General features: G+C 38.9%; 1 protein-coding gene across 1 annotated transcript in view; it reads right to left on the bottom strand.

Moving 5' to 3' along the window:
- Positions 1-7,124: 7,124 nt before the first annotated feature.
- LOC139728927 (ceramide synthase 1-like) overlaps positions 7,125-23,053 on the bottom strand; it is a 35,602-nt gene continuing 19,673 nt past the window's right edge. Inside the window, exons 2-7 of the mRNA XM_071639856.1 lie at positions 15,887-16,046; positions 14,902-15,082; positions 13,856-14,017; positions 12,240-12,393; positions 10,443-10,597; positions 7,125-9,066 (exon numbers count right to left, since the gene is read on the bottom strand). Coding sequence (XP_071495957.1) covers positions 8,997-9,066; positions 10,443-10,597; positions 12,240-12,393; positions 13,856-14,017; positions 14,902-15,082; positions 15,887-16,046 — 882 coding nt within the window. The 3' untranslated portion in view covers positions 7,125-8,996. The remainder of the gene's footprint in view (positions 9,067-10,442; positions 10,598-12,239; positions 12,394-13,855; positions 14,018-14,901; positions 15,083-15,886; positions 16,047-23,053) is intronic.

Raw genomic sequence — 23,053 nt, 5'->3', positions numbered from 1 at the left:
GGCATGCACTTTACATCTAGCCTGCCTTTGGATTGCACAGGAAACCCAAACCCAGAGAAATGTGGATTGAATGAAAGCAGCAACATTAGCAGAACACATTAGTGAAAGAGGAAAATCGAACAATCGATGCAAAAGTTATGAAATCTTAAAGTTTTGATGTTGGAACCGCAGGATGAAGAGACTACTAAGTTTATGACATAGATGTGTGGACAACACTCTATAAAGGAAATATAAAGAAAATTCAACACGCCTTCACTTTTTTAGCATAATGAAAGAGCACTTGACTAACCACTTTCAGAAAGCACAGGGAATAATTATTACCCTTAATATATGTCCCTATCAAATTGGGGGAATATGTAATTTTCATGAAAAACGAATTTTCGTGGAATTCCCTTTATAATTTCTAGGTGATTGTTGTCCACAATGATGTCATAACCTCTAGTAGTCTCCTCATCCAGCGGTTTCAACACCAAAACTTAAAAAATTCATAACTTTTGCATCGACTGTCCGATTTTCCTCAAACTTTCACTAATGTGTTCTACTAATGTTGCCGCTTTCACTCAATCCACATTTTTCTTTGGGTCTGGGTTTCCTTGAAGTACGTAGTGCCCAGTTTTGTTTTGTTTTATAGGAATCTGCAATTCTCCCTGTTGGCATGATCCAACTCCAGTAATTAAACTACACTTAAAGACATGGAGTGAAAGGTTGGTTTGCTACTTCTTCCCAAATAACCTTTCACTTAGTATTTGTCTGTTTAAATGTGTTCTGATTGTTTATGTTGTGTTTTGCTTTGGCAGGTTGGGGGGGGGGGGGAAGATTAGCAATCTCAACTCTCACAGACCTTCACAGCTCACTTATCAATACATATGAAATTCACTCAAATCATAACATCCTGGAGAAATAGGTTTGATGTAGATAACTTTCATGATTTGATTTTAATATTTCTAGTTTACCATACAGGGTTACACACATATCATAATCATCTTAAATATCAGACACGACATATCAATGAATTACCATGCTCGGGTATCACAATCTTCATTTTACACATAGTCCCATGCACTGAGCTTTGTGTATATACCTTCATCAGGGATCCTAGTTCAACCTTCATCCACCATTACATATCCTATCAGAGTTATTCATGATGGATTGTTATCAGTAAAGGGAGCTTGAGACTATTGCAGTTTCACATTATAGGTCTTCTGGTAATGTGTCACTGGGAGGTGTTTTTTTTTTTTCTTTTTCTCATGACAGGTAATTATCATTATTACCCACAGCAAGTTTCTAAATGCAAATCAATCCAAAATAATGCTAAAAACACCCCAAACAATAACTAAAATGGTAATCATTGAAAGGTACATACGTTATAATAATTTCATTTAGGTATTCTCACTATACTTGTAAACATATATGGCAGAATTCTATGCATTGGCATCCACAATATAAAACAAAAAAGCATGGAGATTAACAAGCAATAAAAAAAAATAGTAAAGCATGTATTATGTCTGGATATTATGAATCTGAGTCTCTTGCATCTATAATGTATAGGCTAAGTTGGCTTCACAGCAGTCACTGGCAATTGCTCTCGCAATCTCTTCTGACTATCATGCACCCTCTTAAAAAAAAAGAATAAAAGAAAAAGAAATAGATGCTTCATTGACCCAGAATACCGTAAGCATCGTACAAGATGTGACGTTGTTCAAGCGTCATGAAGTGCTCGTGACATTACTGGCAACATTCTTACCGACAAGCCAAAGGGTAACAATTCAGTGGCAGATCCAGGGAGGACCGCACTGGGCGCACGCCTCCCCCCCCCCTTTATTTTTTGATGAAACAAAAGAAATAAAAAGGAAAAATGGGAGAGGGGTAAGTGCACCCCCCTTTAATCTTGTATAAACACGCTCCCTCTTTACAGAATACCTGGATCTGCCCCTGCAATGCCACTCTCTGCCACAAACACTGGATCACGTCGAACGTCGATGCTTAGGCTTCCTGTTCCACCTGCCGTATGAGTTGCTGCCAAGCCGGAAATACAATCTTTTATGTCCCTAAAATTCGGGCAAAATCCCGCTTGAGCATCGTGTCCACACGAGCGGAGAATGGGTGACTAAAACATCATCACGCCACACTTTCTAAATAAGAGAGAGCTGCGTGATGTAGAGCATAGAACATGTACATTGGAATGGGCTAGTACAAACCACTCCTAAATGACTTACAATGCATGCAGCGCACACGCATATCATCTATGAAAACTCTTGCCTTCTATCGGGCTGCTTATGAAATCCACACATTTATAACAATTGCAATTAAAAAGACTACAGTAGCTAATTCTATCCCCAGTAATTACTCTACGAGTGAACAGTCATTAATCTCATACCCAACGGGGTATATTTCCAGCAGGTTGAACATAGTATCTACGACTGAAAAAAAAAGAGAAAAGAGTGCATGCTTCATAAGGGATTAAACTGAAGCAAAGCTGTACAGTGAAAGGATACAGGATTTTGGCTGACACACACAGCAGAAAATATATATGACATGGGTATGTTTGGTCAGCTTCCACTGATTCAACAAAAATGAATAGAAAACATATACTTCATAGAATGTCTCAACTTCAGAGTATCTTCCCACTCCCTGTGCCCACACATTACAAAGAATGTTTAAAGGCAAATTAAAAAAAAAAAATCTTCAAGTTTTGCGACTTCAGAGCTCCCTACGCTACAAGAGCATCATCACACTGCCACACAAGACTTTAAACACACTCACAACTTGAATTGATACGGGTGGAAAGACACAAACTGGACAAGACTTCCTCTTGCAATCAAAACACAACAACAACTCTCCTGAAATGATATCAAATGATACAAATATCCAGTGTCTGCCCCCACGACAAAGGTTGGAGAGCAATCGCTTCTAAGGAGATCAAACAAATTTTGTAATATCACAAAACTGATTCAACGAGTGCCTCGATCTCAATACACAGTGCGCGTGTACTGTGTTGTAAATAAGCATTTGGCATAAAGGAAATGCATGATGTACATATGCAGAATATCTGTCAAAATGAAATAAAAACAGACACAGCAAGTAGTATATATGATGCAATAGGTAGACATATCATGACATGAATCACACTTCACTTTCATCATTCTGCCTAATGTCACACAAAAACATGCATTCAAAACAAAGGGATATTTTCCAATGATGATAGCATGGAGGGTTCTTCTATCCTCATACAGAAGAGTCTTTGAGCATGAAATGCTTAAGAATGTTTATGTATTTTCTCTGCACTTCCCTGGGTGGTGATGCTGTTACTATATATGATTCAAAACGTCATTCATGCGCAAACAAACCCCAGTCTACTATTCATTGTGAATACCATATACAAAGTTACATCAGTTTAAAGACACTATCACAATTAAAGATAATGAATTTACAAGTGCTCTAAAAAATGAAATATATAATTTTAATATAATTTGAAGGTTCTGAGTTGTCCTGTAATAATGAGTCTCACATCCAACGTCTTCAGATTTTCCAATAGTACAAACCTCAAATGCAATGTCATACATGTTGACTTAACTGAAGTTTTGCAAAGATCAAAACGGCGAAGAAGTGGGCTGCAATATACAACACCAGTAAATTGATTGTGACGAAATTGCTGTGAGTAAATTAACTTTCTACAATAATTATATCATGCAATTTTAGAATTCGGCTGGCCACTTGCTCTGAAACTTTTACTTAGAACCATATTCTGTGAAACAAACATGGCATATTTTGAATTTTCTACATAAGCATGAAAGTCTTAGAACCTAACTCTGACTTATGACTCTGATCTTTGTTAAATATTTCCCTAATTCAATCGTATCATTGCCCTCTTGGGCTTAATTATATGAATGAAAAAAGCAAAACAAAACCTAAAATCCACAACCATCTCGGCTTATAAACACAGATAGACGAACCATTCAATCACATACTGCCTTCATCAGCACCCTCAGTACAGAGGCAAAAACATGGATTTTAGCATGTAAGGAGATGGCCAGAATACATAAACACACAACAAACAATGAATAAATGTCTTTTGAAAAAGTAGACAAAATAGAATATAACAACATGCTATCAACCAATAATTGAACTTTTGCAAGATAAAAGTTGTCGCATTTTGGCATCTCTGGTATCTAAGATATAAAAATCACTCTATAAAATTTTTTAGCTGTGAGGTATTTACTGGGAGTAAACTATCTAGAGCGGTCACAAGTTGTATCTCAACCACACCATTTGCTAGGGCTTGAGAGAATAGGTGCGAGTGCAAAGGTGAATATGACTGATGACAACACACAGGTTGTGAACCTGACAGCTGTTTTTACAGACACAGCATACACTTGAAACAATCAAAAGAACTATCCATCACATAGTTGATCAAATCGTCCTCGAGTACAAAAGAGACGTCTCGATGGTCTTCCGTGATTTTAATGCAGCATTATAGATAGAGGGAGCTTTTCAAATTCTTCATGGAAAAAAAATCAAAACTGCCAAGCAGTGAAAAATGGAATGCAGTTTCCATCGTAGGTAACCTAAAAAAGTCTAAAGACACATCGACTAGTGCAGAGACAGCAGCCTCACTATAAGATGGAGCGACCCCTGGAGGGGGGAAAAAAACCTGACTACTATTCCGTACATTATGTCTTTTGCTATCAACTTACTGGGAAATGTTTTATGAGGGTCCTACTAGGGTGGCTATATCATGCTCTCTTTCCATGACCACCACCACTGTAATTTGAACAACTTTGCAATTCGTATTAGTTTAGATATTCAATCTACTGGGTGATGACGAACTACGGATAAATGTTTTACTGTTGCTACTCGTAAAGGGGAAATTCCAATTACCAAATTAAAAACTAATCTAATTTGCACATCATCATACATCTTTGCCCAATGATATTCATCGGCACAACCATCAGATGGTTAAATGGAATTACGATATGGTCAAGAAAACACAGAGAGCACAAATTACTGAGACGCCACATTCCTGACTAGCGATGTCACTCTGACTAAGAAATAAACTCGCCAAAATCATGCACTACACTCTTCCCAATTCCATGACTGGAATTTTATTCTTGTACAGTCATCTAGTTCTCCCCATCACAGCATGCAAGAAGAATAAGGACGTCGCAGTTTCGGAGGATACTTGTCTCTTTCCAGCGTTATTCCACGAAAAGGGTTACACTGATAGCACTCCATGATTCTTGCAGAAGTCATGCTGAAAATGCTGCATACAGGGGGTTGAATATCCCAAGCAGGCACAAATGAAGAGGCTTTCTCATAAACCCAACTCGGGTATGCAGACTTCTTACAGAAATCACTTGTTTTCTTTGTTTCTTGCATAGGTTGGACTTTCTCCATTCCTCAACGTAATTTCACAGAAAATGTCAAGTTAGTGACCAAGGGCACGCTCAGCAAAGAGTTTCATCGCTTCCGATCTACCAGCTCCATTCAAGCAAATCAGAGTTACTTTAATAGAGTGCACAACTCCTGATCAAAAACCAGTCACACATCAGTCACATACTGAACAAGATCCATAACTCATCCATGTCCTCAAAAGTGAATGGGCCATCAATAAAGACAAAACATAGTACTTTTAATCACAGCATCAACTGCAGCTTCATGTAGATATGGAATCAGCAACATAGAGAAGTTTCTAAGTCAACCAAACAAACACAGTTTCTGGAGATGCACAAGATCTCTCTCCCCCTCCCCCACTTAACACCGACAAATACACAGTTCATGTCAGTAATACAGAACATTTTCACCCAGCATAGTACTATGAAGGCAACCTCTTGCAAGTTGAAATACCCAGTCTACACAAAAACTTAATGAGAGCACTGTATAGAGTGTAACAGCCCTGTCTCAAGAATGCACACAGTTGACATGGATAATCACATGTGCACACAGTCAGAGCCGTTCTCCTGCCCCCCAAACATAAACGCTCCATGCTAGGCTTATGGTACATGCATGGCCATTGCACAAGACACACTCACCAAATTCTGCATGACATGATTTCGGGGGTGGGGAGGGAAACCTTCCTGTACCAGGCAGTCCGCAGCATGTTGGACCATAACACACAGACTGCCCGAATGCACAGTCAACCAGGGAATGTCATGTAGGAAGTGCACACAGTGAACAGGACATGGTCTGTGCATGGGTCTCTCTTGTAGCAACATTTTGCTCATGGTGAACTTGAGCGCGATGCGACACATTGCCAAGGCCACGTAAAAGTCGGGTCATATCCTTCTACTACTGCAGAGAATCATATGCATCATTATAGCTGTGATGTGGGTAGCAACATTCTTTTCCACACAGACACACAGACTAACAGACAATTTCCAGGGACCAAACCCACAAAGGTAGTGTGAAAATGAAACAGAGGATGAAGTTCCAGTCTGTGACTATTAAGAACAACCACAAACAACCATCGACTAGATCAACCGCTTAATCTCGCATGTGCCCATGTCAGCGTGCATTCATAGTTGGAGGTCTGTTGGCACAGGCCTACGCAATGTGTCACCCATGAAGTTGCATGATCCCTGGCTCCCCCGTTTAAACGACCGTCCTGAATTTCAGCCTATGGGGCACTGTCGTGGCTTCCTTAATCTCTCTTCAGATGAGACAAGAAAGAGGTGTGACGAATGGAAGCGGTTTATGTATGGACTGGTGCCACCAGCATCCTCAGCTTTGGGTCAGGATCTGTAGTTACTCTGGGATAGCATGAGAGAAGTTAACATTCACTCACACACAGGAGAGTGCAAACTTTAAGAAACATGTCTATTCCAAACAGCTTTGCAGATCACTAGCTTCATCCGTCTGTAATAATCAAAGCTAAAATACAGACATGAGGTATTTTGACATACACTTATGATAATAAAGAAAAAAAGAATCATCCCCATTTACTTGAGAAACTTATAAATGTGTGTGTGCTTTTTTTTTCCTGTTATCCCTTTGTAGGAAGTATTTAATGTATCTTGATATGCAACAGCATGAGACACACATTCTCTTCACATGGAAGAATTGAAGGCAGAATTGAGTACTACACTGTTTATAGTATATGAATTCAAATATTTGTCTAATTTCCAATGAGGAAGAGTAACAGAATATCTGAGTTGCTACAGTGTCTGCGAGCTTCACATTAATGACTTGTGGAATGGTTTAACACAAGCTTAGACAAACTATGGTATCAGTGAAAGCTTTCCAGGGTGAAAACTTTGAAGGATAAGTACAAATCACATTGAAAATCTTTCTTTAAAGAAGAAAACAAATATGAGGATATGTGCAAAACTTTTTCTGATGTTGAATAAGTGGACTTTGAAAAAGAGTTATCACAAAAAATAATCTCATGAATTCAATCACAAATTGTTTCTGCACTCTTCATCTACTGCAACCTCCATACCCTTGTATTGAGATCCAAATGGTCTTTGAATTTAGTGTATTACTGCACTACAAAGTCAAGCTATTTGAAGATTATCAGTGATCTTGAAATGAGTATTCTGATGTTTGGTTTTTATCTCATCACAAGATACATAAGCTTGAGCGTATCCATCAGCTGCAACATCGCAAATGACCCCAAACCCGACATGACCTTTTTGGCTGCATCTTTGAACATAACGGAAAGGAGTACGGACGGCTGGTAGTAATATTATCCCTTGAAACATCTCCCGACTACAACACTACTCTAACAACATGTACACACATATATATGAAATACCCATCGCCCCACTATGCAAATTGTATAAGCACCTGCCATTCTGAAAATCTCAAAAAAAGTGTTACATGACTGCTCAAATATACATTTACGAACCATTCCTTTACTAATACAAAAAGACAAACACTAGATCTCATGTACACACATACATTTATACATTTCTCACAATGACCCTCGGTACAGCAGATCAATCTCAAGACCTCGACATCTTGAGTACAGCAAATCCCCACCATTAAGTCCCAGCCTATCTGGAACTGTCCTCAACTCTCCTACAATAATGGCATCCTCTGCACTTTACAAACTTGGAAAGTTAAAGGTCACCAAACAGCAGGATTCAAGTTGTCCCGTTGAAGACTAGTCCAAGTATACTCGGGCAGGTGTCTATGGGGAATGCATGTTTAAGAATTCAACACTCTTTTTTTTCCCCCCATCCATTGAAGACGGGATGAAAAATCATCCCGTCCTCAATGGGTTAAAGGAGTAAAAGTGGAGGAGAGAGAGAGAGAAGAGGGTCCATCGGGCAAATTGTACTAAGTGACTCGAGTCCTCCATCGCATCTAGTCATTGACAACACCAAGTCAAAGAATGTGAGGAGGTATACTACGAGTTATATTCCCCATACTAATAGATGGGCTTAATGAGATGTTGTTGTACAATACATAGTCATAATGATAATCACAACGGTTACAAGTACACATATTATATAACAGGTTTGCTCCTTTATCTGCAATCTGCCAAACTGTATAATTGACAGTATGTCAAATTCTCTCATGATTCCAGGAGTCATTTCAGTGATCACGGCACGATGCCAGCAAAAAATGCATTGCTGCCTGCCAAATTGTTATCATTTACTTCTCCTAGTTTAGTTTCTACAACTCCCCTTTTTGTAATGCAGGGGAAAAAACAACATTAAAATGATGTACAGAACAAAAACTTTGGCAGAACTGGCATCCTAACTTTATAATGCATTAAAATCTCATGCATACCTTTTGTATATCCTACAAAAGGGATTCGCATACAATGTGTGGTATCACCTCGTCAGAGGTTTTCCCCACACTTATTATGACACTCTCCTGATTGAATTATGCAATCTGCTGGATTGCTTGTCACCATACGAGTACATGACAAGCATATGCATCTTTGAATGTTTAAACTGACCAGGTTACCATCTGCCTCTAACTGCTGCCTCTAACTGCTGCCTACAAAACAAAACAAGACAAAAAAAAATATCCAAAGGCTTGGAAGAAGACTAGGAACACTCAGCAGGGTGTCTCTTCTTGAGGCCGTTGCCATTCATGGCTGCCGTCTCTTTCACAACACTGTCATGGCGTAAGAGAAAAAGAGAAGGGATACACATTTTAGTATAAACTCAAGGGCATGAAGGACCCACTATACGAAAGCATGTTAACTTCAGCAAATGTAGAAAAATCCCTTCAAAATGTAATAAAGCCTTCCAAAAATGATATACAAATGATCCTAAAACTGTTCCAAACCACATCAGTGATTGTATACAGTAAATTGAGTCTCTAATGAGTTGGAAAGCGCCTATAAAGTGCCAAACGACAAAACGAGCTGCACTCAGAGAGTCCTATTAATATCTGAATTACCATTCCTAGAGGGGAAACCTGATTCAACTTGGGAGCACTTGAAATAGAATCAGTGAGAACACGGGGAAATCATCATTTGGTTACACTTGAAAGATAACATGAACATAATTAGAAAAACAAAAATATAAAAATGAATTCAGTCCTTGGGGAGTTCTGTTGTATTATATGTGACACACTTGACTTCAAAAAGCTTCTCGAAGCAAAGGTTTAAACATTAAATATTCTCTCAAAATTTCATTTCTGTTGGATATCAGTGACACGTGATACATCACCAACAGCATGTAATGCATACTTATATAAATGTACATGTCCCAAGAGTCCATCTCCGACTGGTAATAACCTTTCAGCGTGTATCATTACAACAATAAAAAGGAAGTTTTGCTCATGTTTGGGTCAGTTTAATACATGGGCAACTTTGTTAACTACAAGTACACATTTAAAAAAAAAATCAAACACAGCCCAAGGTATTCTAAAGAGTGAGTCAATTTTGTGATACCCAAAGAATATTATAGGGATCGAATAGATTTGGTTTAGACCTAACTTCATGTTTCTAAAATTTTTAGGGAGATAACCAGAAACCTCTAATGAAATATGAAAGAGAATGTAATTCCAAGAGGAATTCATCATTTATTTGATGAAAATTGATAATAATTCAAATTCATGAAATCCTTCAGTCGAGGTGTTTTTTATGCAACTGATTGACGAATTGCCCTTCATTGACGTTAATAAGAACTGAATTGATCAGTGTTTTAGTAGTAGCCATGATAAAAGAAATCATGGGCGTACATACTCGAGCAGGATTCGAACCTATGACCTTTTGATCTCCAGACAGGCATCATCTCCACCAGACCACCACTGGTGGTCTAGTGGAGATGACGCCTGTCTGGAGATCAGGAGGTCGTAGGTTCGATCCTGTTCGAGTACGTACGCCCATGATTTCTTTTATCATGGCTACTACTAAAACACTGATCAATTCAGTTCTTATTTATGTCGATGTAGGGCAATTTGTTAATCAGTTGCATAAAAAACACCTCGACGGAAGAATTTCATGTGTTTGAATAACCCTACGACTGCAACAAAAAACGCACCCATTTGTGACAGGCTCTGGGGCTTCGTGTGTGGGGCCGTTCGGGACGCTCTTCGCCTTGATCTCTGTGGCCTCGTCATCCTTGTTGTCCTCACGAATGTCCTCCATCTCTTCCAGCTGCTTTGTGAAGATCTTGTACAAGAAGATGGCGATGTACTGCAAAGCAAAGCACAAGAAGGAATCGTTAAGGTAGGGACGTACACCAGTGTACATCAGATGCACGCCCCTGCTGCTTCAGGGAAAATAGTGCAACTCTGACAAAACTTACGTTTCAGAATGAAGGACCTCTTCTACCGATTTTTCTTACTGCTTCTACTTGTTTTGCTGTATTAAAGGGACTGTACAGTACTGGTTGAGGTGAGGCTTCAGGTCTATAACATTTTTTTTGTGAGATAATGAGAAACCTGTTATGCAATATGGAAGAGTGTGTAATTTCAAGAATGATTAAATGTTTATTAGATGAAAATTGGCCTTGAAATGGCTGAGATATCCAAAAAGGCGATCCGAATAACATTGACAGCCCACAACTTTTATTAGGATCTCTTTGTTTTTCCTTGTTTTATTAGATATCTCAGTCATTTCAAAATCGATTTTCATCAAATAAACTTTGGATTCCCCTTAGAATTGTATGCTGTTTAACATTTCATAGAGTGGTTTCTAAATATTTCACAAAACATTACAAGCTGAATCCTCACCTCAACCAGTAATGCACAGTCCCTTTAACAGACAAGCTAATTATCAGATGCATTCTTGGGGACTCAGGAATTGACAAAGATTTTATGCACCAGGTAAACTCAGATGGTACAGGCATGTGGAATGCGCCAAATATCATTGTATCATAAAGTGGGTTCAAGAATACAGCCTATCAGAAGTGCAAAATTGAGTCACATGTGTGCTCATTATTTTACTAACATGCACGGGTGTGCAAAATGTGTGCAGCTAAAACGGATAACTGCACGGCATGTTATCCTTTGGCATTTTACCAATTACTTTGTGCATACGTTACATGTGCAGCTAGCTGTGCGAGCAGCTTAAACCCAAAACAATGTCTTTGATTCACATGGTCATTTGCATGGCCAATTGTATCGAAATTCAAAGTTTTACCACAGTCATGTGTATGCCAATTCCCAGCTCTGGAAGACATGGGAGACCAAGGAAGATTTTGTCTGAATGCATCAGGGCCAACATGAAAATGTGGATACCTAACTTGCACTAACCCATGAAAGGGAGTTGCACAGAGAGTGGGTAATACACACTCGAGCCACCTGCTGCCAACCCAAGAATGTGGGACACCCGCAGCAGATGTAAACTAAAATCCAGATATTGCGGTATGAGCCACACATATCAAAATATTTGATACAATCAGTCTTTAGACCAAAACTGATCACACAGCCAGAAGTACTACAGTAATTGGTTGGTTTGCATTTTTTCCAGTGGTTGCTTATCTTGTCAAAGGGGGAATAATTTTATTCTACTTCTGAAGACTGATGACCTGACAACAAACCAGTCTTGGTGATGGCAAGAATTAATATTCTCTCAATATTACTTAATATGCATATCTATGTGTATCTTCACTATGATTCATAACACTTTGTACCACCGTGTACACTGTTTATGGACCATAAAGTTACATTGCAGTTTTGTAAGAGAATGATGCCATAAACTTTTGGGTTCTTTCAGAGAGCCTACTGTGCAATTATTTTAATATCTGTCTGTTTCATCATTTTTCCCCCACTGTTTTCAAAGCACACATGGATAACACCCATTCCCAGCACCTCCAGCTGATTCTAAAACTCACCACAAACCAGTAGATGTCGAGGCACATGAGCAGCCACATCATGGAGTTGCACTCGATGCCAAAGGGCAGGTGATCGTGGTAGTACACTTTGGCCGTTGCCGGTAGAACATTGTACAACACTTTCATAGGGAATAGGTACATCCTCATCAAAATCCTGTGATATTGGGGGGTGGGGGGGGGGGGGGGGGGGGACATGGGGAGAAGGGAGTAAGGGATTTCAAGGAATAGAGAGGCAGAAATGGTACTGAAGTAATATTTGGTATTGCACCAACAGTGGACTGTAACATCTGTATTGTACTTTATGGTTAATGTACAAGATGTCACACATGAAACTAGGATTTTCAGCATACCAACAACAACTAATCTACTATGTCATAATCATTATGTCTTTATTCTCTTTTAATCTGGTTTCATACAGCACATAATTGTATGACTATAAAACCTATGAGAATGGCACTCTTTTTCCTGATATACTATAAATGACGTGCAGTAGCAGAATTTCATCAAAATGCAAAGGGATCTGACACTTTGGGACATTAGGGAAAAGGGTTCTAAGAGTACAGCTGGTCTACTTATCCAACCTTAGAATATTTTGACAAAAGGTATCTTTAATTCCAACAAGACAGGACAGTATCTTAAAACATTTCCAAGATTGTTGAAATTCAGCACAGTAGGTGACAAGATGGGGAATGAATTAATTCATTGGCTCCTGCAGATTCCATGACAAATGATCAATCCCATTTACAACACTCATGCAAAAGGATTGTAGTTCTCTTATACAGACCACAGAGAATGGCCAAAGGAAAAGGTAAGGGTAACTGATTCAAAATATCATGGACAAAGGCTCTCCTGTGACCAAACAAGATTTCCTCAACTTTATTTTACAAGACCAGGGGCCCGTTGCACAAAAGTTACTATTATGGTAACTTTGCTATCCAATGAATTCTTGATTTTGATTGGCTGTTGAGTATTGTTGCCATGGTAGTTACCATTGGATGGCAAAGTTACCACAATAGTAAGTTTTATGCAACAGGCCCCTGAAATGTCGCTATGGCAACTGGTATGGCTCTGTCATCTCGCATCATTCCCGAATTAGGTCTTCAGTACATACTGCCAATGTGAGATAACAAGATCACATGATTGACCCCATGGCCCAGAAATTCCACAGATACATGCAGATACAGTCAGGCATTACAGAGATATAGAAGGAAATAGTGGAGTTTTACCACTTGACCTGATCTTTGACCTTGGGCATGTGCACCAAAAAGTGGACAGACACAACTTTGTCCACTCATACATGCATATGCCATGTTTCATTTGGATAACTCAAGTGGTTCATATGTTGTGTCACCCACTAAATCAGTTACAGACAGACAGACAGACAGACAGACAGACAGACAGACAGACAGACAACCAGAAAACATAATGCTTCCAGCTACACATCGTGGCAGAGCCTTTTTCACAATTACTATTATTCTTTTAAAGCCTTGCAAATAAGAAAGGAATTGATGTGGCATAGTGTCAGGGTCAGATGGCTTTTTGGACCAAAGACAGTATTACCATGATGATTAACCTCAAACATGTATAAACACACAGCGGCTCGGCATCCTACTTACCATGACAAAGTGAAGACTGCGAAGCTTGCATTGGCGATGTATTCATGGATCATGTACTTCTTGCCACCGCGATCCTTGAAGTATACATTGCACTTAGAAAACTCTAAGAAGATGTCGTTGAAGTCATGGTATAAGACTACCATTAGTCCTATATAGTGGTATCTGGGAAATAGATGGACAATACACAGGTATTAGTTGGTTTCATGAAGCATATGTTCATTCATTTGGAAGGGGACATACAGAATGATCAATCAGAAAAGCTTGAATTATTGCTCCTTGAGGGAGGTTCAAGAGTCAAGAAATGAAGCTGAGGGACTTTAGAACCTCCCCAAAAATAGCATTTCAAATCCTAAAGTATGACTTTTGCTTTGATGCATCTTTCTGGTCAATTAATAGCAGCTTTTGTTTGGCGAGATGGTTTGTACATCTGGAACCTCTTGATGTCAAGCATCAGGCTCTTGAAGAAGGCTGGGCCTCATTGCATGAAACTTTGCATTGCAAATTATTGCAACATAGATCACATGCATAAATCAAACAAAATTTACAATCGATTGCAAATTGTGTTGCATTTAATGCAGGACATTGAGATTTACGGCAACATGCATTTGATATTTCATCAGTACATTGTATCATTTAACAGAAAGTACTGTAACAGTGCTTGAAAATTTGACATCAATAACAAGAGTGAATAATTTTTGACAATGCAAGAAATGGCCACACTCAGAATCTACAATTCAGTTGGCACTCTCCATAAATTGCCTCCCTTTTGCCAGTCTCGGTTGCTGAAAATTCACAACACACAAATCAGTTGGTGGCAGTGCTGAGGCTGGCTTGATGCAATGCTTTTTTGGGGCAGGAATATTTCACTGCCACATTCATCACAGCTCATCATGTACATCACAGTAATTTTTCATCCACAGTGGCTGTGCTATTAGAATTGCCAACTTAAAGTAGACAAATGTACCACAAAGATAACCCCCCCCCCAACCTGATGGTTCACTTGTGGAGAGAATGAGATGCCTGTCAATGAGAATATGAAGTTGTACCTGCATGCATAGGAGAGCGTGATTAGTACGAGGGTGAGGACGTGGTGCATGCATAACACCATGGAGTCACTCCGCCACACATCGAGGACGAGAACCGTGGCCAGGCCGTGAAGGTAGTAGCTGCCCTGGATGAGGTAGGCCAACCTGATGTCCCACGGAATCTCCATGTCAGCCGACCAACCTGTGTGTCGCATCAAAGGCAAAGAGAAGAGAAGTTCATTGGGCAACACATAGGGGCAACTGCCAAAATCTTTGTACTCTGAAGAATTTCTGATACATGACAATTAGTAAGTACAGTATCAACAACAAAAGTTTCATTCCAACAATAAGCATTACACATAAAGCATCTCAAGTATAATTACATTTTGTTACATATCAATTTGCATACAGAATGGCCGCCAAGAGCAAACAATAAGCATGACTATTTGGTAACTGATACTTTACACAATGAATACTATAAAACGGGGGGGGGGGGGGGGGGGGGGATCCAACATGACGCTAATGGAACAGAGATAATTCATTATCTACACCAATATCTACCATAATCAAAGCATGGCTTGTGCTGCACAATGTTTGATATGACTTTAACAAACATTGACATCGTTGTAATAGCAAAAATATTGATAAGTAATGCAGTCTTGATAAAAAAAAAAGGGATTATTTCATTATTTTCACTATTAAAATATATCCCCTTACTGTATAGAAGAAATGTCTTAACATGGCTTTAAATGTAATATATTATGCTGGAATGAATTCCATCATTATCTTAGTACATTGTAGTTTGTTTTTGGTTGCTGTTTTATGTCCTGATAATGAATAAATCGTTGCATTTTGATTGTCACCCTTCACACCTCAGACCATCCATACCTGTCACTACATAAATGTATCTACACTGACAATGGTACAGTGTACTAACTGTATGTACAGCGGTATGCTGTAAAGCAAATATATCTTATTGGCTATCTCAAGATCGTTAAACATTCACCTATGAAACTCTTTGGAGGGTCCCGCACGATGACAGAATGGTTGTAGAGCAAGGCCCATGCGACAAACGACCACGACGTCAGGTAGAAGAAGAACCGCCAAGCACTCTCTGGCATCTTGGTCTGGTTGGTCTTGGTCAGTTGCAGAACTCTGCCCACAGGCTGTTGAGATCAAAGAGAGACAAAAGAAATACTAGTATCAGGCAAAGCGGACAGCATTCCGAAAATATCAAGATGACATACTGATACAAATAAGAGCGTCCTGTGGATGACAAATGTAAACATGTAGAATATTATGATTTGTCTAACTATAGAGTTAATCCAGTGATAAATAACCACTTGCAAGAAATTAAACTACCCAGGGTACTTTGCAGCTAGTCACTTCCAGGAAAGTCTGCTAATAAGGTGAACACATTCTTTACCTTTCTTTTACCCTTCTGCAATTATCATGTACATTTGTAAACCCACATCAAAAGTGAGTATATTGGATAACAGGGGCCATGAGGAGCAGAAAATTTCTTTGCAACTGAATGACAAGTATTTCTTACGCACACCATTATTAACAAACACACACACAAAAAAAAATGTAGGGTAGCAATTCATGTTCATTTTGCTACAAGTGAGCATTTTCATCTCTATTCATCTCTTCTAGCAAGTTCTCAGAGTGTTTATATCCAGGACTGTACTGAAAAACACATCGTACACAATACACACAGTGTACCATGTCATATCCCTACATAACTACATTACTTCAGAACTTCAAGACCCTAGTCAGGAATCTCTAAATGTCACTCTATGGCTGCCCATTTTGTTCTACTCTGGCTCTACACCTGTGCCATCATCACACGAGCGTATGAAGAGGTGTGACGATATCAGCAAATCACACGTTCCTGGTGTCATCACGCACTGCCCATAACTGGTGGCAGTAAGCACCAAGAAAGCATTTTCAGAATTAAAGTAGATTATAATAGCTCTCTATTATCAATAACGACTTTTCCTGTACATGTATATTGCTCTCTACAAACATACACTTGTCTGTATATATATCTGAGTATATTTCAAGGTTTCATGGAAAAGTGTTATCCCATGGGAGTAGTATCTATTGGTCATTTCAAGATTTAAAGGGGAGAAAAGATATCATACCGTATTTTTCTTCTTCTTCTTTCTTTTTTTTTCTTTTTAAAGACAGAGCTACCTGTAGACTCTCCATAGATATTGCAATTATCAGTACTGTTCAGTTTCTTGACAAAAAAAACAATGTCAGGAAATTATGTGGCACCTCAGAGCATGGTGGGAACCACAGTCATGTACTAAATTATGAATGGCACATGAATAAGTTATGAAGATCAGCTGTGCTTTTAGCACAACTTGGGACATAATCACCCAGAGATGCCTTGAGCATGCTATCAACTCAACTTTGCACACAATTTTCTCTCCAGCTACAATGTACATACTAGGCACGTTTCGACAGTAGTAGGGGTGAGATTTAGATGGTGATCCAAATTGTGACTGAAATCTCACTTCAAGATCACAAGGCAAAAATTCTTCTAAATAATTGTGATTGAAACTTCAATTCTTTTTGGGCACAATTCTTTTTGGGCACGGGTTCGTACGACAACCTAAAATTTCACTAACCCACTCGAGCAGAATGCCTGTGACCTCAGCCTGACCTCCAGCAGCTGGAGACTAGCCAGCAATGTAGCAAGACTGTGCATGTCGCGCGCATTCCTGCTTTAGATTTGCAGCACACTCAATGCAGGCTCGCGGACCTGGACATGCAAAAATTATTGCGATTCAAATCCCATTCCCAAACTGCCATGTGAATCCACCTATTTCGACTTCAAATAGATTTGTTGTCGTCGTTGTTGGAAGGGAGAAGAGATGCATTCTGATTGGCAGACAGAAGTAGATTAAAAATGACACCTAAGTATCTAAATTCAGTGGTTCGTAAAATTTAATATCATCTATACTTTCAAATGATTGGCAACCCATCAAGCAACTGAGATGACGCAGAAGAAATTCAAAAGTGATACAAGTGGAACATTCTCAGTGACAGATAGTGAGGAGCAGATTACAAAGTGGCACTTAAGCTCCTTCTCATTTAATAGTGGTCATCAAATTTGAACTGATATCTACTTCCGAATAATCGGCAGCCCACATTAAAAGTGACTGAGTCGAGGTACAAGATAATTAAAAGCCATGGAAAGTGATGAACCGCTGCTTAATAACACGCCCACCTGCCTTCTTCTTATGGTTCTAGTCATTGACAACTCAAAGAAAAGAAAAAAATTAATAAGAAATGATTCAAAATAATAAATATGTCTGTCACTTAGTGGTAATGGCAAATCTGTAGATCATGCATTACTTACATGTAAATGCACTCACATCCGGGCTTCAATATGCCCACTCTCTTGTGCAAATACACCATTTGACAGGCTAAATTATTCCAGAATAATACCCTTCTCAAATCCATCAACTGCCTGGACAACATGTCCAGGTCATTACAGGCCCCTCACTGGCCATGGACAGCATTTTACAACATGACAGCATGTGTACCCTGCCAAAAGTGGTGTGCCTCAAAGGCCTAAAATGTAGGGATGGTGCTGTTATAGCCTGTTGTACAAGTGCATTTAAAAATACTCCAACACATCAGGTAATATTAATTGACAAACAGTATGTCTGTCAGTCTCAACTGCTGTAAGGCGTGAGCAGTGAAAGTCAACTCTGAGATAGCGTGCACTTCAGATTCATGTGTAAAATTTCACTGATTACCTTTAAAGGACAAGTTCACCTTCATAAACATAAGGATTGAGAAAATGCAACAATGTTAGTAGAACACATCGGTGAAAGTTTGAGGAAAATTGGACAATTGGACAATTTTTGTCTTGGAACCGCTGGATGAGGAGACTACTACAGCTTGTGAGTCATATGCGTACAACAGTATAAAGAAAATGTAAAAGAAAATTCAACATATTTTCACTTTTTTCGCATAATAAAAGAGCACTTGACTTGCCTCTTCCTAAAGGCAGGGGGAATAATATTACCCATAACATTTGTCGGTAACGAGTCAGGGGAATGTATACTTTTTTCAACAGATGGAATTTTGTGAAATTCTCTTTATATTTTCCTTATATTGTTGTACGCATGTGACATCTAAGTTATTCATACACTGCAGTAGTCTTCTCATCCAGCGGGTACTGCACAAAAACTTCAAAAATTCATAACTTTTGAACGGATTGTCTGATTTTCCTCAAACTTTCAATGATGTGTTCTACTAATATTGCTACATTCTCTCAATCCTTATGTTTATGAAGGTGAACTTGTCCTTTAAAAGCTCAATCAGGGATTTTAGTCATTTTTTCTTTCCACTCACACACCCTCATCCTGATCACTTTTATAGCTCTGAGTTCCAACTCCATTCATTAGTGATGGTTTTCCTGTTTGTTCAGATTAAATTTATCTCAGGATTCCCCCCCCCCCCCCCCCCCCCCCCCCCCCGAGTCATCACATGGCAATGGACTGAGATACAGAACTGGCCTACTAAACAGTAATCGGGTATCTATCTACAATGTACATGTACAGTGTATGAAGAGTGGGCATGGGGATATGCAGATGTGGAGCTTTGTTGCTCATGAAATCATGCTATATGCCCAGCAAGAAAGATAGAAGGGTCCTTCCCTTCCATCTTTGTATCAAAGTTAGCTTGTTTAGTACTGCATGTACTGCTTGTGCCTACTTGTGTAGTAGATGCTGCTTTGCTTTTGCCTGCATCCTGCTGCGCAGGACCTTTGGCTGGAAAGAGCTGGGCAACAGACGGAGAAATCAAAGAAGCTGGATGGTTCTCCGTCATTTCATTCAACTTTTTGTTTGACATACCAGAAACTGGAATAATCCTTGAGTGTACACTCCTGAATTTGCGGTAGAACTGTGAAATTTTGATACAAAGCATACTGTAAAACATGATATATTCGCGGCATGAATTTTTCGCGAATGGGAGCCGACGGCCTTTTCTGCGGCATGAAATTTTCGCGAACTGCCACTGGCATTCAATGCATAATAGTGTAGACAAGAACTTTCGCGTGCATTTTGATTTCGCGAATCTCGGCGCTCGCGAAATTCGCGAAATTAAAATGCACGCAAACATTCCTCGTTTTACAGTAGTCAAATCACAGGAGCAAAGCACCTTTGCTCCTTTCTAGAACAAGGCTACGAATGAATTGAACACATGCGAACGGGTGCGATCTCATATTCTCATACGCAGTAATGCGTAGTCTCGATATCGAGACTTACGAAACGAAATTATTTTATAGCCTTGACAATTGCCAATGTATCATTATGAACACTGTAATATTGTTTCACACAATGCCTAGTCTGAATGACACTGCAAATGGTATTCACTATAAAATAAAATGAAATGCCATTCAATATTAACCTTGAATTAATCAATGAGAGGGTAAAATCAGGACAGTAACAGTTTCATTAACTTCAGCTTTAAAAACATGTGATGCAGAACTTCAAATCTCTACATGTTAACAAACGAGGGACATCAGTAATGTGTTACATATAAATGCAAACCTTAAGTTTCATGTTTGACATGAATTCAAGCAGAAAAGAAAATATTAATTTCACTGATTGATCTCCTGAGTTTTAATATCAGTAATGACTTTCTATAAAAGTCAAGAGGGTTGCAGTTGCTGATTGACTAAAAAGAAAAAATGTTGTGATATTTACTGTAAAAGTGGATATTTTCGTGTGACTAATTTTTCGCGCTCGGCCCAGTAAGAAGAGTTTCGCGTGTTCTTAATTCCGCGGAATCAGGACAGTGAATACGGGAACATACATGTATGGCAAGCAAAAATATTTGCATGCTTTTATTTTCACAGTATTTTCTGGTTGCGCGAAATACGTGAAAATTTCAACACCGCGAAAATTTCCACCTTTACAGTATTATACTGCTAAAAATCAGTGAGAAAGGGTGTTCAATTCACCTTTCTTATCAACATCAACTTACAAAAGAAGTGGAGTTTCCTTTTAACAATGCTACAATGTGTAACAATCATGCATTATCCAAAAAAAAAAAATGATAGCCAAAACTGTCAGTGTGTCTACTGGTATCTTCCACACTACTGTGCACGATATTCTGAGAAGGAGTCAAGATATCGATATTGGGGTTACAAACAACACAATGTCACAGCGGTCAATCATTAACAGTTGGCAAGGTTTGTCGTGATCATTGCACTCTAAAGATTCAGACGCTTGGTCAATCCAAATCCTGCACAAGCTGGTAGGTCACATTCAAACCACAGTGACTCGTTTAATGGCTCAGTCTTGATATTTGCTGGTACCCCTAGTGTACTGAGCCTTAATTGGCATTGGTACATCATGGTAATGTATGTACAGCGCGGTGGTAATGTAAGCACCAGCAAAATTTGCTTTATAATTCATGAACACGACTGGATGAAAGCCCAGTGGCCTGTTTGGCAAATCTCCGGCTGACTGGTAACAATTTTCTGTTACTTTCAATGAAATGTCGCTAATACCGTGATAATTCTGTCTTCAGTGATAAATTTATAGCAAAAATCGGTGGCTGACCTCTAACCTCTAAAAAGTACAAGGTCACTGCTACCTTTATCAAAAACAATCTATTCTTTTATTTTGCCCTGTCCCATCTACATGTGTCTACGTGCATTTTGATTGTGTCTTTTTGGATTTGTTTAATTTTATTTTGGTACGTAATACGTGGGACCACAAATCAGTGAGGGAAACTGACTACACCTATCTTATCAAGTACACAAGCCCCATGCTTTACTGTGCCCAATAGAAAAGTTGCAAGACCACAGGAAAACATTTTCACTGGTGAGAGGTGCACAAGTGCTAACTATGACAGGAAGAAAAGAAGGAAAAATGAAAACACAATAGCAATTCTAAGACAAGCGAACTTTTTAGGCAGGTGTCTTGCGACCTCTGGCTAAAGTCCAGACTGTGAGAAAACCCACATAATGTGCAGCTAATGTACACATCCAACAGTGTCAAGGAAACAAAACAAAGCAAAGCAATTAGACAAAACAAAACACAACCCGAGGACGCCTCCAAGCAAGGACCCCTACAAAGCTTTCTACAATATCAAGTTTTCCTTTCCTTCAATGTAGGAAAAATATTTTACACACGTGACGCTGGATGTCACATGCATGTTTGGTAAACCCCGCCTCTCAGTTGACTGCCTGTAAAGAATGCTCAGTTCTAATCTAGAACAATACAATGTACTGTAGCTATCATTTGACAGTGATCGGTACAGATTCAGGATCAGCACACTGTTCGGGACTTTGATTTGAGTCGGGTGAAAGTGAAAGTTGAACTTGCATTTCTGTGCATTTCCTTTGCAATACAAAAACCGAAGGTCATACAGTCCATGATGCTGTGCATGTTCCACATTCATCCACCAAACTGTGCTAGTATGCCAGTATAAAACCACAACGGAATCATCGCCATCACCATATAAACCACCATTGTCATATTCTAAGCTGAAAACCAGTAGGGCTTTATCGCAATGGGGGGTATTACTTATTGGTACAGTACATTGTATCATGTTGTAGGGCTCAATCTCCTAGAGCTACATTATGGTGTCAAAATTGAATCCTTCATTTTCAGTAAAATGTTATTATTTTACCCCATATTTGGAACAATGCTTAACCAGTACAAATCTAGCCACTTATGATTGAAGTGGATGTCACATGCATGTTTGTTGAATAAAAAACTAAATAAACTTTTTATTTCATGAAAATTGTTTGCTTTGTTTTTATTCACGCTCAAATCTTAGAAAACAATAGCGCTTTTCAGTTGACGATATAATTCTCACTAAAGCGAAATTACCTGCCATGTTCAAGTTACCTATTTCTATCATCCAGATCACCTAAAACAAGTAGAGTTGTATTAAGTACATGATTCAATCAAATGATCAAGTACAAACTACCAGTATCAAATCCCTTCCTCCCTGAAAGACATCAACACAGCAGAGGTTAAAATGTGACGATGCAAATTTTCCTTGATTTTGTATTGGAATACACATTGTAAAAAATGTGGATATAAGGTTTCATACTTAATGTGCAATCCATGGGGCACTTTGGAGGTCATGACATCACCACTGGATAGAATTTGTATAAATATGAAAA

The sequence above is a fragment of the Diadema antillarum genome, unplaced genomic scaffold (assembly GCF_040938485.1).
Source record: "Diadema antillarum isolate AM-2024a unplaced genomic scaffold, OU_Dant_1.0 seq00000205_RagTag, whole genome shotgun sequence".
NCBI lineage: Eukaryota > Metazoa > Echinodermata > Echinoidea > Diadematoida > Diadematidae > Diadema > Diadema antillarum.
The sequence above is the reverse complement of the archived record's forward strand: the minus strand, read 5'-3'. Positions and strand labels throughout refer to the sequence as shown.